Source organism: Penicillium samsonianum (genome assembly GCF_028829775.1).
Source record: "Penicillium samsonianum strain IBT 33392 chromosome Unknown utg000004l_segment0_segment0, whole genome shotgun sequence".
NCBI lineage: Eukaryota > Fungi > Ascomycota > Eurotiomycetes > Eurotiales > Aspergillaceae > Penicillium > Penicillium samsonianum.
In genome coordinates, this window is record NW_026643262.1 from 4,371,906 (window position 1) to 4,389,830 (window position 17,925).

General features: G+C 47.5%; 7 protein-coding genes across 7 annotated transcripts; 2 read left to right on the forward strand and 5 right to left on the reverse strand.

The window, feature by feature from the left end:
* Window positions 1–313: 313 nt before the first annotated feature.
* Window positions 314–2,054, reverse strand: N7471_008605 (TMEM165/GDT1 family protein; the record flags this gene model as incomplete). Its single annotated transcript, XM_057281324.1, has 3 exons — window positions 314–381; window positions 440–1,376; window positions 1,446–2,054. 3 exons carry the CDS (start codon window positions 2,052–2,054, stop codon window positions 314–316), a joined length of 1,614 nt encoding a protein of 537 aa, XP_057135584.1.
* A 1,923-nt stretch (window positions 2,055–3,977) lies between these two features.
* N7471_008606 (uncharacterized protein) lies at window positions 3,978–4,970 on the reverse strand (the record flags this gene model as incomplete). Its single annotated transcript, XM_057281325.1, has 1 exon — window positions 3,978–4,970. One exon carries the CDS (start codon window positions 4,968–4,970, stop codon window positions 3,978–3,980), a length of 993 nt encoding a protein of 330 aa, XP_057135585.1.
* Window positions 4,971–6,583: 1,613 nt separating this feature from the next.
* On the reverse strand, window positions 6,584–7,500 carry N7471_008607 (Lysine-2-3-aminomutase family; the record flags this gene model as incomplete). The annotated part of the gene is made up of 2 exons (XM_057281326.1): window positions 6,584–6,844; window positions 7,015–7,500. The coding sequence occupies 2 exons, from the start codon at window positions 7,498–7,500 to the stop codon at window positions 6,584–6,586; spliced, it is 747 nt and encodes a 248-aa protein (XP_057135586.1).
* Window positions 7,501–7,822: 322 nt separating this feature from the next.
* N7471_008608 (putative GABA permease) lies at window positions 7,823–9,616 on the reverse strand (the record flags this gene model as incomplete). Its single annotated transcript, XM_057281327.1, has 5 exons — window positions 7,823–8,193; window positions 8,246–9,088; window positions 9,138–9,370; window positions 9,421–9,481; window positions 9,532–9,616. 5 exons carry the CDS (start codon window positions 9,614–9,616, stop codon window positions 7,823–7,825), a joined length of 1,593 nt encoding a protein of 530 aa, XP_057135587.1.
* Window positions 9,617–12,658: 3,042 nt separating this feature from the next.
* Window positions 12,659–13,291, forward strand: N7471_008609 (uncharacterized protein; the record flags this gene model as incomplete). The annotated part of the gene is made up of 1 exon (XM_057281328.1): window positions 12,659–13,291. The coding sequence occupies exon 1, from the start codon at window positions 13,088–13,090 to the stop codon at window positions 13,289–13,291; it is 204 nt and encodes a 67-aa protein (XP_057135588.1). The 5' UTR covers window positions 12,659–13,087.
* Window positions 13,292–14,282: 991 nt separating this feature from the next.
* Window positions 14,283–16,653, forward strand: N7471_008610 (putative MFS transporter; the record flags this gene model as incomplete). The annotated part of the gene is made up of 3 exons (XM_057281329.1): window positions 14,283–14,487; window positions 14,563–16,398; window positions 16,466–16,653. The coding sequence occupies 3 exons, from the start codon at window positions 14,283–14,285 to the stop codon at window positions 16,651–16,653; spliced, it is 2,229 nt and encodes a 742-aa protein (XP_057135589.1).
* A 516-nt stretch (window positions 16,654–17,169) lies between these two features.
* On the reverse strand, window positions 17,170–17,637 carry N7471_008611 (uncharacterized protein; the record flags this gene model as incomplete). Its single annotated transcript, XM_057281330.1, has 1 exon — window positions 17,170–17,637. One exon carries the CDS (start codon window positions 17,635–17,637, stop codon window positions 17,170–17,172), a length of 468 nt encoding a protein of 155 aa, XP_057135590.1.
* Between the last annotated feature and the right edge of the window lie 288 nt (window positions 17,638–17,925).

Sequence of the window (17,925 nt, forward strand, 5' to 3'; positions counted from 1 at the left end):
AGAAAAACAAAGGTATCCAGAGCCATGTAAAGGGATTTGCACTTGATGAATTGTTACTATCTACCTACATATGTACTCAGTACGGAGTGCCGATGTCGATCAGTGAGTTTTGTTCCTGTGAGATATTATTATTGGAGAAAAAAAAGGTAACATTGTGAACCTGGCCATTGCGTGGACCAGACACGTAATTATATTATTAAAGCAACCCTAGGTATGTCACAAGATGCATTCATTCGACTTTTACAACAAATCAACCGCCAAAAACTGTAACGATAAGTTCCCGTGGACACATACAACCGCGGATATGCAGCGCTTAAAAGATGGCTTCAATGAAGTAGATAACGCCAAACACAAGGAATGCCACAGCGCCGCCCAGAGTCACTATGAAAGTCAAGATTAGCATGTGTCATAGATAGGAAAGCAAGCAGAGGATACATACCAACACGCATGCTGACCCGGCCAGCGATGGCCCGTCCACCGATCACGGCGGCTGCGGTGCAGATTCCGTGACCAGCGCTGGCTCCGATGGTTACCCACCAGTAGTCCTGACCAGCTGCCATGGCGATAGTGGCAATTTGGCTGCGGTCGCCCCATTCGCCGAGGAAGGTCATGACAAAGGTCTGAACCCACGCGGGGCTGAGAAGCAGGGAAAAGAGGTTGCTCAATCCGGAGAAGAGATCGTTCAACCGTTGCCGGGGTTGAGGGGAAGAGCCACGGGACGAGGACGAGGACAAGCTCTCCGGAGGCGAAGGCAAGCGGTTTCCGGAGCCGCGGGTTTTGGGACGGCCTCCAGCGCGACCTGCTTCGAGGTTGTGAGGAGTAACCGATGAGCGACGGCGGTTCATGCGCATCTGCTCGTGCTCCTTCTCTTCGAGCTCCGCCTCGACCTCTCGCATTTCTTCACCCACACCCTCATCTGGAGACATTTCACGACCTTCCTTGAGCATCTTCACACCAAAAATCAAGAACAGAATGGCAGCCATAAATTTAGTGAATGTTTTAGGGATAAGAGTAGGAACTGCATGGCCCAGGACGGCTGAAAGAACAGTCATCAAAATCAAGGCGCTGAATGCGGCGCTGAACACCACCAAGCGGTCATGTCTCATGGCCATCAGCGCAGCCACAAGGAAAGTCTTGTCGCCGATTTCAGAGACGAGAATCATGGTGAAGGAGAATACAAGGGAGTGTAGTGAGCTGCCGGCATCGTGGATACCAGAGTCATGGTCGTGGTCGTGGCTCCACGAGGACGAGGATGAACTCGAAGACGACCCCGAGGCGACTGAGTCGTGCCCAAGGCCCAGAGGATCATCCTTGACCACTGCCGGGGGCTTGGGGTATGGAATATCGTGAGGCTTTTCAGGGAGATCGGCGGGTTTCTAGATGCACATTAATTCCACTTGTTCAACGAAGGACCTCGGACTCGGGCGATATATAGGAAGACTTACCCCGAGAATACCAAGGCCTCCCTGGCCCTCCGCAGACCGGCTTCCACTCCCGGTTGTTGTCTCGTCGCTGTCAGAGCCCAGTTTCTTGGTCTCACTATGCGGCAGCGGAGGCGCTTCCTTTGGCTGTCCGGGGACTTTCTCCGAGGCCAATTGGCTCTCCTTTCCTTTTTCAGACACACCACCCTCTGTTCCCCGTGTCCCCTCTTTTGGACCCGCCCGATGCGGATCATCCATAACGCCGCCGTTGGAATGCGGGATCATTTTCCCTTCTTCGGTGCTCAGGTGTTCCGAAGAGGGGATCTTGGTGTCAAATTTGGTAGAAACCGGATCAATATAATCGCTTCCCTTGACACCTTTGCGGTCCCGGTCTGCGTTGGTTTCCACCCACGGACCAGCGTGCGGTCTGCCATCCTTGCCGTCCACGGGGACGTCCGGCGCCCCTTTGGCGACATTGGATGCGACTATATCCGAGTCGACGAGACGGGCGTTGTCGCCAGCAGTCTCACGCGAGACTCGAGAGTCTATGTTGTCATTGTATGTTGTGTCGGCGAGCACGGCCGAAATGGCGGGAAGAAGGAAGAGAAGGAAGGACGACTGGTTGATCTTCATGATGGACGGCGGTATCTCCCGCAGAAAGAGCGAATTAGGGTTGAAATTGACGCTTTGAATTTATAGTTGATGATATTTCACAACCACAAGGAGAAAAAGAGGATAAACCGATATCCAAGGTGGGAGAAATTCTTCGAGTGATGCCACGACACTAAGTCGCGTGAGAGGAGATGATCGACACCAGACAATTTTTCAAGGGCGGAGATCCCGGAATGAATGTGAAGTAGTAAGAAAGAAGTAGAAATATTAAGATAAAGTATAAGCAAATGACAGAAGAATTCAGGAAGAAAGAGCATTCGCCTTCGCCTTCATCTTGAATTGCCAAAGGGGGTTTCCACGTGACCGCCCGCGAACGGTCCGCGAACGGCCCCTGTAATGGAAATCGGCTGGATCTGATTCACCCCTGGACGCAATTGGCAAGCAGTTAACATAGATGTGCATGATCGGAATGGAGAACTGTACTCTAAGTGATCTGCTATTCAGTATGTTATGCACGCCATACCAGTATGTTCCTACACAGTGTGCTTTTTTCCTTTGTTTTTATTTGGATGTAGAGGACATTTGTGAACAAAAAGGGACTGCAGTGAGCTATTATTAGAAACTAACAAGTATCAGGTAGAAAAATAAGTGTAATTTCGTCGACGGAGCAGGTACTTACATGTATCTATTTATCTTCTGAAGCCCTAAATTATGGAATATATAACCACGTACCAAATGCTTCCTTAGAAGGCCCGGCGAGCCCTTAGGATGCTCCATTATTTCTTTATAATCCACAATTTCTAAATCAAAAGGCTCAGGATGTTCCATGTTCTCATAAATTAAATGACGAACAACTTTCTCAGCAGCGGTGCTAAATCGATGAAGCAGGCCGCCCTACGACTCCTCAAGTATGTCGAGGAATAGCTTAAACTCGACATCACTTAGTGCGAGGATCCTAAAATTCATTATCAACATTATTTTCCGGGACCTAAATTATAATTTGCACTCACATATAGTCGAATATTGGCTTTTCTGAATCTCCAGAAACTTTGGAAGGTTGCATGAACGCGAGACTGCTGTTGTCGAACCTGTCTGCAAATATTTGAAGCCGTGGTCCGAGCATTCGAAGACGAGACATAGATCTTCTCCTACACTCGTAGTCTTTGCATCCAGGCTGAAGGCTCGGAAATACCTCTTTCATCATTCTGTCCGTCACATTAGCTTCATCGATATGGCTAGGATTACCTATCCTGCCACTACCTTGTAAGATCTCTCTTCCTGTGCATATGACCACCTTTGTTGTAATCCGGCTATTAGATCCACCACAGTCTCGAAACAACTCCATTAGATGATACTCATCGATTCTCCTGAGCCAGGCACGGAGGCTAATCCCATAGTGATTGGAGATGATCCTGCTCCTTTGGCCTCGGCTTGCAACCCTATGGTTACACAAGCTAAATTGAGTTGTAGAATATCAACTCGTAATGTTATGAAAGCTGAGCTCATCAACAAAACACAAAAAAAAAACACCACATTCTCACCTCCTTTGGACAAGATTGTCAGCTGTTTGCTTGATGAACATATGGCTGCGTAAAATAGCACTTATTCAACATATTCAAGTAAAAATCCTAGATATAGGTATAAAATCAATACACTCATATTACTTAGATCAATCAATTGTCCTAGATCACATCCAGGCTAAGTGCCTAGAATACTTCAGTTTGCGCATATACTTAGAATAGGATCAGTTTTAACTGAGCCATAAATTTGCAAGATATACATGGTCAATAATAATGAGAGTCCGCTAACTGTCGGCCGAGCTAAAAACCCAGAGGGAAAAACTCCATACAAGGACAGAAAGCTTTCAACCTCCGCACATACCGTTCGAACACATTTCAATTCTCCAATGGTCAACTTTTACATAGCAAAAGGCAGGAGAATCAGCTAAACTGTTGTAATCGTCTCATCTTTAGTCCACGTTTGAGCAGCAACTCCATTGTTGCGCGTATAGTGGTTGAGATCTTTAACCTCAATGACTACTGCCTCAAAATTACTCGGGTTGTTAGGTACTTGATATGTACTCTGGATAAGTGAGCCGGGTGCTGTTGTACCAGGAGCAAATGGCGGATTGCTAGGCTTCCAAGGAAGGGTTGGTTCTCTGATATTATCACGATAGTAGTGGATAAGACTGCTTCCACGAGGGAAAATCACCTCAAAGTTGCCGGGGGGTGTCTCGTAGGTACTCTGGATAAGGGAGCCCGGACCCTCTGCATCCGAAACAATATTCTCAGGCCCATGCCAAAAGTCAGTTGGCGATGGACGATAGTAGCGATTAAGGTTGCCATTACCCTCAAGGACAACCACCTCAAGGCCGCCATTGCTTCCAGGGGTATCAGGTTTACTCTGAATGATGGAGGCTGATCCGTTTGCATTAGAGGTGATCGTTGCAGTTGGTCCACTCCACGGCTGTTCAGTCGAACTGTTGTTGCGAAAATAGTGAACGAGATTATCTTTGCCTTCTTGTACAACCACCTCAAAATTCCCCGCTTCTGGGTTTCCATACGTGCTTTGGACAATGGACCCAGGGCCTGTTGCGTTTTGTGTGATTAATTCTGGGCCAGCCCATGAAGAATCCACAGTGGCGCGATAATAGCGAACAAGATTGCCTCGATCAGGGTTGCTTGGATTCTTTTCAACAACAATCACTTCAAGACCACCATTGCTTCCAGGAGTTCCCGGTTTGCTCTGGATAATTGAACCTGCTGAAATGGCATTGGAGGTGATTGTTGCAGTAGGTGGAGACCATGGGGTGCCTGGAGCCGAGTTGTCACGATATCGGTGCAAAAGTTGACCGTTTTGGAGGTGGTATACAAGCTCAAAATTCCCGGGGCTATCCCGTGCGAATTTATAATTGCTCTGTATAAGACGTTCCACCATTCTGGATACGCGCTTTTGACAAGTTGCTGTTCACTACAATTGTTGTAAATTCTGCCTGCAGTGACTTGATTCGAACAAAACCCTTCAGATGTTTCCAATATTCAACACGCATATAAATAGTCTGTAGACTGAGGTTCTAGCCCGATTCTATTTAGCAAAGTTCTTTGGATTAGTCACGTCAACATGATGCTATAGACTATGGCTTTCTGTTGCAGCCCGAACCCAGGAATGTATTAGACCTGGTCAGACCACTAATAGTATAATATTTCACTTAAGCTATAGGACATTGATATAGACCGTACTCGTGTCTAAGAATGCATGATAATCTTGACCATTTCCGGTGGTTATTTACTTGTCCGTGATATAATGTATGACACCACGTTACGACTCTACTGTTGTCGAAGCCAGGGTGGGGAATTGTGGCATTCTGATTGGAATAACAGCTTTTTCCCTTCTGCGACAGTTTTTCTTACTTTTTCTTTTCTAATGTTTTTCACTTTACCGGCAATGTCGTTTGCAATCTTCGCAAGGCCTCGGCTCGCGGAATCCATAGTGTTGTAATCATCGACCTTAAATTGGAGCCTTGCAAATTGGAGAGTCTGAACCATTGCGATGAGTTTACCAACGAAATCACCTAAATGCGAAGAGGAGTTCGATGTAGTTCCTTGTGAATTTCAGTTCACTGGCCTTCGGTCACATTGCTTCATGGTTTCATGTTCGTTGTTGGACCACCTGTATTGATTGTATCGTTCTGTTACCCGGATACGCACCACTCATGCATCGGGGTTGGCTGGCCTAGACCTTGAAAAAGCCCACGGGCTCCTAAGCCCGGCCCGCAGGCTGGCCCGTTTTTAGCGGCCCGTACTTGCGTATCGTGGGCCAAGCCCTACATATGGTACCCGTTTCCCCGTCCATGGTGATGCCATGGACAATGTTCACAGTTTAACCATGTGACTTGAAGAATTTCCTCGATATCCCGTTTGCGGCCTGTGGTGAGGTCTATAAAGGACTAGAATTAAATCCCTTTCCCTAGCTCTGTCTAGCACTCCCGTAGGAGTCCTTAAGGTCTATGCAATTGACCTAAGGCGGATGTGTCTTCGGACTTACTATGACGTAAGTGGGTCGACCTAAACCGACGCTCTACCACCGGATCCATGTATCATATCACGCCGATGACCTCTAATACTCTTCTAAGCAATCTGAATAGAGGGAGCGGAGATACTATGCCTTAGAAATGAAAGGTATGGTACACGCGGACGCGTTTTAGGGTATGATGCTGGTATCATGTTGGTCACCTGAGGTGACAAATGGATTCTAGACTATATGTCGAGCTATGCCTATCACCTTGACCCCAGATGGAACCCTGGGAAGCACCAAAATCTCTACAGTAAAGCAACTGTGAGCTGTAGAAGGGAGAAGTTGATACCTTGCCAGTTCAGATGTTGCTTTGTTTGCGCTTTTTGCGTGAAACTTTCTATTCGTTATTTCTGGTCTGCCGTGGGAACTGGATAAGGGATTGTAGCGTCCGCTTCGGGCCGCGTACGACTTGAGCATATGCAAGATGGGCGTTTTTATATAATATAAGTAACAATTTGACATAATCCCAGGATAGCCTAGCCTGGCAGCGACCATAATGGATCATGATATTCATGGATTGTGCTACCCTTGACCCCTGGCGCTACAAATGTCGATACTCCGGTGTTTTGGTCGTAGCTTTCAAATGTCGCGGCCAAACGTTTCCCTCCGCCCCCTGGAAGGTCTACCACAAATGAGGATGTCATGAACCCAGCAATCGTAGCCCGAACATGGGATTCAATATGGAGGATATCGCGCAGTGGCGTACGCAGGTCCTCGACGCCCTGGACCATATCGCCCTGATATACATAGTACTAGTAGTATCCAGTCAGCACGAAGTCCAACAAGCTTGGAATAAAGCGCATAACCATACTGGTTGAATATTATTGTCAGCTAATCGACGAATCAACGCTTTCATCGTGTCCACAGCATTGTTCACTCCATTGAGCAACACCGTCTGATTTCTCACCGTGACCGCATTCTCAAACAATCTCTGCGCCGCCAGTTCCGTGATCCACGAGATCTCCTGTGGATGGTTGAAATGCGTATGCAGCGCCACGCTCTTCCCTCGTTTTCTCCCCAGCTCGCTGATCTCGATCAGTGCCTCCGTCCATTTGTCACTGAGATCCAAGATCCGCGATGGACACACCGACAGCCCTTTACTAACGAACCGGATGCGACGCACATGCTCGATCCCGAGAAGTTCGTGTCCGATCACACGCAGCTGCGCAGGCTCCAAAAAGAATGAATCCCCGCCGGATACCACAACGTCCGTCACTGCCGGGGTCTGCGCAATGTACTCAAACATCGGCTCCCAGTACTTCCGCAGCGGGAGGAACCGCTTCTTGGACACTGTCTCTGTCTTTGCGCCGACGGAATACGACCGCGTGCATAAGCGGCAATAGACGGGACACACTGAGCTCGCTGAATATGTTGTTAGCACCTCAATGTGCATCTGCGCCCGGCGGCTATGATCTGCGGGCAATTCTTGAGACTAGCGTTGGGCATATCTACAGCGTGGTATTATTGCCTTTTATTTCGGAATTTTGCATCTCATTGCGTGTTCATTTCTATTGTTTTAAAGTTAGATTAGCGTGATTTCTTATTTCATTTTGTATTTTTCTCTACAATAAACATTCGGTCGATTATATAGGTTCTGTTGCAACAACAACATTCCCGTACCGCAAGAAACTACCTTCTAGCAAAGCAATTCAAAATATAAATACATACCTAGGTATGGTACCTAGGTATTCAATATTGTTCCTCAACACAATAAATCAAGTTTTCTTCTCATCCACACGTTGCGCATCCGCTGCGGCTACATTTTGTGTCGCTGTATTCTGACCACTCAAGAAGCTCACCGCACCAGGTCCTGAGAAGTGGTTGCGACCTGTTGTCATCCAAGTAATACCGCTAATAATCGCAACAACACCAATAGCAGCACTGGTGTAGTTCATTGATTGGTGAGTAACCGGGTTTTCGCTGGGGAAGTTGAATGTGATAGCCGCGAAGAGAAGGAATATGAGTCCGATGATGTTAAGCGCGATGGATACCGGCACTGAGAATGAGTATGGTCCGTCGAGCTTCGTTACGTGGCCGGTATAGTAGCCAGCTAGGCGGCTGAAAAGAGCCATTGCGTATGATAAGTCTGTGAAATTTTGTTAGTAAGGGCACCATCATATATAGGGCATCAAACTTACAAAAGCCTTCGGTTGAAATGGCAATAACTGTCTGGAAGCCAGTGGTGGTACCGAATTCGATAGCATCGAGAGCCAATTGTACAACGAGAGTGAGGAGCACGGCGTTGACGGGCACGTGGGTCTTGCTTTCGACCTTGCTGAAGAACTTGGAGAAAGGCAAACCATTATCTCTGGCAAAGGCGTAGACGGATCGCGATCCTTCAGCAAGAATATTGTTTCCAGCAACAATCACAATTACCGAGATCAAACTCGACAGGATGCAAGTGGCTACCTTACTTCCAGTGGAATCATAGATAATTTGAATCACAGGAACACCGGTGCTCGTATTGGCAGTTGCTTCAATATCGCCAATACAGAAGCAAAGGGTAACGAGGAAAGCAAATCCTGTCACAGCGCCTAGAATAACAGCGAGGATGATAGCCTTAGGTGCCTCTTTAGAAGCAGACTTCATCTCTTCAGTCATGTGCGACGGAGCGTCGTAGCAACACATGCCAAAGCAAGCTTGGAGAACGCCGATAATTGCAGCCATTCCAGTGCTAAACCCAGTCCCGTTTTGGAAATCCTGGAACACGAAAGAGGCGGGTTGCTTGTGGTCGTTCATGGCGAGAATTGTGGCGGTGACGATGACGAAGGAGGCGACGTTCCAGATCAGAATTGCTTTGGAGATCCGATGCAAGAAATGGGAACCCCAGAGGTTGACGGCGGCGGAGAGGAAGGCGACAAGGTAGGCAACCAGCACTGTTTGCCATCTTTGAATCTCGAATTGGGGGAAGACGAGGTTTGCCATGCCCAAGACGAAGTTGGACGCAATGGAGTTGTTCGTAGCACCCATAGCAAGAAGACCTTTTCCACATTAGTAAATGTGTTGTAGTGTGGATGCTTGGACGCTTACCGATTAGCATGAACCATCCTGTCACGTATGAAAGACCTCGAGCGATTTTCGGTGGAGCGAGCGCCGCCACCCAAGAATATTGACCACCTGCTACCGGATACATAGAGCACATTTCTGCCATGGGAATTGCGACGGCTAGAGTCAATAGACTAACGCCGATGAAACTGAAGACCATAACGGGAGGACCGCCGGAAGTCACTCCGACGATGAAAACACCACTCAGTGCAGTCCATCTAGAAAGCGATTAGTGCAACTTCATCTAGATGTTGGGTGATGAACTCACGATGTCACAACACTGAAACTAAATCCAATCATCCCCATCAACCCGAAAGAGCGTTTGAGTTCTGCATCAGTTAGCACACTTACAACACAAACTCTATCACAATAGACATACCCTGCTCATATCCCAAATTCTCCAATCGAACATCTTCACTCGGTGTACCCAGGAACACTTTCTGATTTTCGTCTTCAACCGACATGACTGCGAGTGCCAAAAACAGTAAGCCTCACGATGGTCACCAAGGCCCCGGGGCAGCAAGGGAACTTATAAAGGAACGCACCCCATACTTTTTGTCATAACCCCAGAGTAACCACCCTGACTGCATGATAAGATAGATGTTCTATCTGGATTTCCTAATTGAGAAGGTCTGCGCGATGACTGTGGGGCCCGGTTGCCAACCGGCTCGGAGAACCACTCTCGGCTTCTTTGCGGGGAGAAGCGCCTAGGGACTCGATAAGCATTGGAGGCAATTGGGCAATTGGAAGAGAAATTTTTCGTTTATCATGTGGCTTTGCTTATGGCAATTTTTAAATGTTCCTATCTCTTCGTTTGTCGTCGGCCCGGTTAAACCTTGTAGGGCCGGTGCTTGGGCCCTCGCCGCTAGGAAGTTTGGCTTGAGTTCATCTCAAATGCAATCTCTTTTCAAATGGTGAATGGATTTGAATGACATAACATTGTATGCGCCCAAATATATCTACCTAGGTGGGAAGGTAGTGATTCATTGCTGACTCTCGCAACCTTATCTTCCACTTTCTCTTCTAGGCCGAAGCATACTGTCTCTATTATCGGCGGCCGCGGCCAGATCCATTCATCGAAATGTGTCAGTACTAATTAAGTATATTGACACGATGATGACCCTCCAAGGTGTGGGGTGACACTAGATGTCTCCACTGCGACTAATAGCAATGCTGTATGGACCCATTCGCCATGCGCCGGGTCAACGTTCCTCGGTATTTTCGATCTTGCTTAATGATTTTTGTATAGAGATATTGGACATAATTTCAAAGAGAGGAGCAAACTCCGCATTGATTAATAAACAGCGTGACTTGACTCCGCTGCCATTCTATTTATCACGGCTCAGTAACCCTGAGTCATTACTTTTCTCTATTCAAACGTACCACTTTGGGGTAGCTATTTGTATTATACCTGGGTATAAAATGCTTATGACGAGCAATGGGAAATATTCGACTATATATTACAGAAGCGTTAAGATGATCAATGCCTCTACATGATTGAAGAATATCTCATATCCAAGGTACTAGGTATATCGAAGATCAAATTTCATCCAGTGGCAAGGTGGACACAAGGTACATTGAATCCATATTTTCAATGAAGCTCACTCGTCGAATCTCCAGTAGAAATTCAGCGGCTCTGCTCCATTGGATTGGAGAATAGGCCCTGCAAGCTTATCATGGTCATATCTTCTTTATCGACGTCATGAGGCCATTGATCACATTGCTTCTGATCCTTCTAGTGAACAGGATGGAAGTAAAACCTATCATTGATAGACAAGACATTGAACATGTGCAGTTGAATTACCTCGCGTTTTGTGCGTATCCTTATAAGCAGACACAGTAGGTATTATGAAGATTAGAAAACATCGGCGGTCCCTGATTAGCACAATACTCGCGATTACAATCATGAGCCGCATTGAGGCCTCAACCTTCTTTTTATAGATCTATAATGCAACTAATTCAAATTACCGATCTTGTTCTTCGAAGCACGGTCGTATAAGAGTTTTATAGTAGACTATTTACACTGTGACCCAAACAGAGTGGGTCTAGATATATTACTCCTTACGGAAAATAGCTCGCTGCTAGCAAGGTTGCGACTGTCTATCGTAATATTATTGGGGCAGACTTGCCTAGCTTCACTGACCTAGATGCACTACGGACGAAATCGCGGATCACTTAAGGCGCGAATGAAAGAAAATTTGGACTGATCGAAAAGGTAGCGTTTCTATATTGTAGCTGAAGAAGGATTTTAAAGATGTGTATGAGAGCAGGCCTTGGGATGGAATTGTGATTGGAGAGGCAGTAAACCTTTTATAGGAAGAGAGATCTGGTCTTTATTTAATAAGAACAAGTAAAGGCAATCCAGAGATATATTCGACAATACATATGATGCTTCAACTTAAGTATATAACCGATATCAATGGCTGTTTGTGATATCCAAACATAATCTATATAAAACCCAAATAATGCATTCGAACAAGTGAAATTTCTCGCCACGCCATAATCGTTAAGCCCTTCCGTTTTACAGGCGTTTAACTGTCCCATTTCCTTAACGCTTCGGTCATTCATCATCTATTTCTACTAGTGATCTCAAACGTTACTTCCATGAAAGCCGATGGCTGTATCCCACTCCACACTCCAGACACCTTATTCTTGCACCTGGTCGCCTTCCTTGAGAGAACACTAGACCAGAGAGGACCATCTGTCGTATTCACCTCACTGATCCTGCTCTGATTGCCGTGTTATTTCGATCGGCTGAACGTGTCTCTCTTGAATGTTTCTCTCCTGATGATCAAAGACAGAAATAGCGCTTGAGGAACCCGGAATATCAATATTCCAGTAACTTAGACGTCCTCTCCCTATCTTCCCTTCAAAGCCGTTGTTCTTCTGCAAGAAGGCGTCTTAGCTCGTCAACCTCGGTGGATATTTTGAATTTCAAGTGTTGTTAAAGACATTTTCGACGGGGGTCCTTGTTTACCTTTACGCGTGGCTACGTGCTGTACCACGTGACCTCTTATTGGCATATACACGACTTCCGAGCTTTCCAATTCCCGGCCTCTCCTGTCTCATTCAGCGCACCCAGGGGTGGCAAACCACGCGGGGTTCAAAGATTCAAGCAGCTACCCGCCCACTTGGCAGGTACCCATGGGCAACCCAAAATCCCCAATAATGTGTATAAATCGTGAATAAAGCCGATGACTCATCTAGTGTAATTTTGGTATTTAACTATGAGAAGTATAAAAACACTGGGAAATGGCTGGTCAAGTAATTTCTAGACAGACAATTATTTATCACATTTTATACCGGTCGGACGGGCGTTTTACAAGCTGGCAGTCATGAATGGGTGACTGTTATTGAAACAATTTGCGCCTCCGGGCGAGCGCCCCAAGTTGGTACAACAAAGCCTAGTACGCTGTCGCTCTTGGCTATATTTATGTAAAATCCCAGTGAAAATGCCAGAAGACAGGGGAGTTGCGGCTCAAGCTCTGAGCCCGGGGTATTTAGGTACTTCCCGGGGATATCCCGGGTTCCTCCTGATCGATCGTTTTTCAACAATGGAAAGGGCAGACAATGCTATCAAGTGATACAAAGCCTTGTCTTCGGTTAGCAAGTTGTGTAATCCACAACACCAGACAAATGGCAATCAAGAATTAGAGAATCCCAAAATGAGTCCCCAAAATGAGTCTGTCGATCCCAGCCGATCATTCGTGAACTAACATCAGGTGGCGTCACCAGAAGTAGTGATACGCGTGGATGCAACTGGCTTGTTGGATCCTTCTCATCCAAACATGATGTATAAGGTTGAAGATCAGTAGCCATAGTCTGATCTATGACGACACGCTAGCTCAAGCACTGATGAAGAGAGATACTGACATCCAACGGTATGAAAATACCAAGGCTGGGGCTCCTTTCCCCCGCAATTAGACATCTGCACAATGACGGCAGCCAATACCTCCCGGTGGTCAGCTGAGACAATTTTGGGGCATTTGAAACATTATTTGAGGAGTGACCGACACTTGAATCCCTCGAAAGACATGTCTATGGACGGGCAGATCACGCGAAGTGAAACTCTCGCGACAAGCGCCGGATTGGAGTGGCTTGGCATACCCCAGGAATGGCCGGGCGCATTCAGCAAGTAGGAAGATTCGAGTGCGATGAACCTTCACTCTAGATCGTCAATAGGTATTAGATGTGTGTTTAATATATCCCATAAATGTAAGTGTAGTATTGCTTTTCCTTGATGTTATCTTCAATGTTGTAATATGCGTGGCTTAACGATCCACCTATCGACGCGGACTGCTGACCCATGTGGTGCATTAGTAACGACATATTGTGGGGAGCTTTGCATTGCCCGAAAACAGTTTGCTTATCGGACTGCGTCACGTTCTTGGGCAATTCAGCAAGTTGTATGTACATGTGCCGATGCAACATACAACATATTTTGATAAAATCAGAAAGATAGTACCTCGAGGCTACTTGGTTTAACCTCGATCGTGCGACAGTCGTACTTGGCGAGTACCCCGAGACATCTTCACCGCCTCCCCCCACTGCCACATGGGATCGTCGATCACCTCAGCTTTTTCTTTATGTCTCTGCTTTTTGTGTATCCGCCATTAACCGCGTGATATTGTTGTACTCAAGAGCTTATCGCATGGACCTCAGAAAGGCCCTAGTACACTATATATCACCCGTCTGCCACTTACAGATCTCTAATTCTGCACTACTTCGCTTCTCGTCTTTCCCGCTTCATTAAGCTATGCCTTTGAGTGGTGCTCATTTTCCGCCTCTTGCGTTAATTCAGAAGCGTTGATCGCTTTCGCAAGACCCGGCAACACATACTTCACCTGATTTTTCGTGGGAATTATATCGTTACTGCTAGCACGTCGTCTATATTTGCTGGTTTTTACCTGCAGCATTTTTGGGCTTGTTACCGGATTCCAGTATCCCCTGTTCGCTATCTGAGATAGCTGTGAGTGGTTCCCCGCTGTGACCTGGTGACCTTAAAAGGGTTCTGCATTTCCTTTCTGTTTACGCAGATGCAAAAGACTCTGGCTAATAATGGCATGCTTAGCACACTGTTTTCGCAAACGGCATAGGCCGAACACCCCGCTCCTAGTTCTCGAAAAGAACATGACATCACCAGCAGAAGACCGTTCCGCTACAATGGAGGAAAACACGGGGATAGACCCTGTTCCGCAGCAGCCAGCTGCTTCGCGCTGGAGACGAGTCTTTGGAGGAAAGACCAAAGAAGATCCAGAGTCTAGTGAGGATCAGACTTATCGCGCCAAATCGACACTGGGAATCCTAAGTGATAAACAGACAGACGAAGTTCCTGGTGCGTAGAGAGTGCCCGTCATGGAGAGAAGCGATATTGTGGAACGGGGACTGACAAGTGACTGGCATGGTTTAGGAACGGTACTTCTCTTATCATCAAATCGCAATGAACCTTTGGGAATGAGACATCAACCACATCGGACATCGACATCATCTATAAGCTCGTCTTATCGTCCATCACGATCTAATTCTCGAACCCGGTCTGCGATTCCAACGCAGAAGAAAACAGCGGACGGACAATTTGTGCTTGATCCCCAACCAGACGACTCCGTAAATGACCCTCTGAACTGGCCTGTGTGGCAACGAGACACCGCATTGGTCTCGCTCGGCTTCTATTGTTTGATGGGAGGCGGCATGACCCCCATTTTGGCAGCTGGGTTTAACGAGGTTGCAGCTGCGTACAATGTCAGTACACAGCAGGTGGCTTTCACCACCGGGTTCTACATGCTGGGTCTGGGCCTGGGGTCTGTCGTGATGTCGCCCACAGCCATTCTATACGGCAAACGACCGGTTTACCTCTTGGGGGCCACACTATTCGTGATCTCGGCAATTTGGTGCGCGGCGTCACCGAACTACCCAAGTCTCGTGGTTGCTCGTATCTTCCAAGGATTTGCCGTGAGCCCAGTCGAGTGTCTTCCATCTGCTACAATTGCAGAGATCTACTTCTTGCACGAAAGAGCATATCGAGTGGGGATATACACACTATTGCTACTAGGCGGAAAGAACCTGATCCCTCTAGTGAGTGCCGCCATCATGCAAGGCCTGAACTGGCGCTGGGTATTTTGGATTGTCGCCATGGTTGTAGGCATGTGTCTAGTCTTACTCTTTTTCTTTGTGCCTGAAACATTTTGGGATCGCACACCCCGTCCGCGTGTGCACAAACAGAAGCGCCCGCGTGGCCCTGGTCGAAGTGTCTCTGACCTTGTTTCTCACGGCTTCCGCGGGCGGCACCCATATGTCCAACCCAAGGACGAGTCCGCCGAACAGGACCATTTAGATCCAGCATTGGTATCGAAAAAATCCAAGCATGCGCATGTTGGATTCGCGGATGACCATCCAGAAGACGGAGACCAGGCAGTCGAGACTGAAAAGTCCGATTTCGCTTCCGAGGCTGGCAATGCTACCAATGGTGATCAAATCACCACTCATCCGCCGACCCCGGCTAACGAGGAAGACAATGACATCCTCCAACCACTACCTCATGCTCTCGTGCCTGGCTCACGCCCAGATGACCTGGAGACAGCTCGATCTGCCGCCTTATCACCCGCGAGGAGCGAGTCACTAGAGCCTAGCGGGACACCGCTGCCCGCAACCCTACAATACACAAACCGACTCCGTGAACGCCCGAAGATCCCCTACTCCCAATTACTTCGAGTCTGGAACGGGCGAATCGCGCAGGACAGCTGGTACCGAGTCGCCGTGCGACCATTTGTCCTCTTTGCCTATCCAGCCGTGCTGTGGTCAACAGTGGTATACTCACTATCGGTCGGCTGGCTGATCGTGCTTTCGGAGTCGGTTGCACACATCTTCGAGAGCAAAGGCCACTACCATTTCACACCGCTGCAGACAGGCCTGGTCTACATATCGCCGTTTGTTGGCGGTCTCCTTGGAACAGCAGTGGCGGGCAAAGTATCAGACGTTATCGCGCGGTTTATGACCAGACGCAATGGCGGAATCTACGAGCCTGAATTCCGTCTCGTCATGGCAATTCCCATCGCTTTGTCTACTGTCATCGGTCTGATGGCGTTTGGGTGGAGTGCTGAGATCGGTGATTCTTGGATTGTCCCGACTATTTTCTTTGGTTTGATCTCGTTTGGTTGCTGCCTGGGTAGCACGACCGCTATCACCTTTTGTGTAGACAGCTATCGTCAGTATGCTGGCGAGGCGCTGGTGACATTGAACTTTAGTAAGAGTATGTGTTGAACTCTCCTTTATTATTTTTGTTCGTTTTGTCTGATCTAACAACTCTTCTCTTGCAGATATCCTCCACGGCCTGATTTTCTCCCTTTTCATCGTGGACTGGCTCGATGCCGATGGTTCACGCACAGTGTTCATGTCTATCGGCGGTATACAGCTTTTCTTCATGCTCATGTCGATTCCTATGTACATGTACGGCAAACGAGCTCGTATGTGGACAGTGCGCAAGCAGCTCATGGAACGGCTTTAATTTGATCTATTGAATATTCGTGGAATGTCTTTTGCATTGCATTACATTTCTTTTTCTTTTCTCTGCATATACCTTGGAAGGTCCCCCGCTGTTGGGTTTGTTTTGGACATTCTTTTCGTACGCCACATCTGGAGGAAGTTTATAGTGGGAGCATTCGAAGGAAATAGAGAAGCATATCTCACATGCCTACCAGGGTTAGTCGGGTTAGTTCTCTATGGCACCACTGTAGTCTTGTATTGAATGCTACACGAGTGTAGGCGAAAGCTGCATATGACGAGTAGACCAATATGCAAGAGAATTGAGGAATGAATCTTGCTAGAATCGTCTCCAATCTACTGTTTACAACAGTTCGTCTCGAAGCCATCACGCATTCCACCTTACTGCATACTTTAAGAACGGACACCATTGGACGAAATCCATCTGGGAGACCGAGCAGGATAGGTAATGAAAAATGGCAGTGATGTCCAATTGCCAATGCATGTTAATTAGTTACACTATTTCATAGAGCCACTTCTCTCACAGTGGAACAAAGGTATTTTTCCGAATCCGCTCGCCGAACCTGTAAAAGAGAAACGGCAATGGGCACATGGCCAGAGTGATAAACGCCAAGACCGAAGTTCCCCAGCCCAACCCTAGGGGTTTGTACATGGGACCACCCGCCATGGGAAGAACGGCTCCAATTACAGATCGAAGAACGGTCGTTGCAGCGATGGCTGAGGCTGCGTACTCTGTATACGCATCCACCAGGTAGGTGAAGACGGTTGTAAAAGCGTTGACCGTGCCGAATCCCATAAGGGAGGTGGCAATAATAGGCGATATCCAAAGCACGTCTCTATTCGCCGTCCAGCCGTACCAGAAGAACGACACCGGGATCATCCAGCATGACAGGAATAAAGGCGGCAGGCGATACTCGGCCTTAGAGGAGCCATATCTTTCATTCAGCCATTGGAATACCGGATCGGAAGTCCGGCTCTGGAAGACCATACCGACAATGGAGCCGACTCCAATTCCCAGATAGGTTAGTCCTACATCCCCAGAGGAGAATTGGTAGATATCCAGGAAGACAGCCGGGAAGGTGGTGAAGAGGAGGTACAAGTATCCGTGAACCACGGCAATATATAGGGCCAACAGCGACACGATCGGCGATAAAAAAAAGCATCTTCGTGGGACGAAGAACAGAGAACATAAAGAGGCTGGAAGCAGGTTGCTTAGCCTCGAGGGCAGACCGGAGGTTGCAATTCCCCGTCTGCCTTTGCAGGGCTTTCGTCTTTT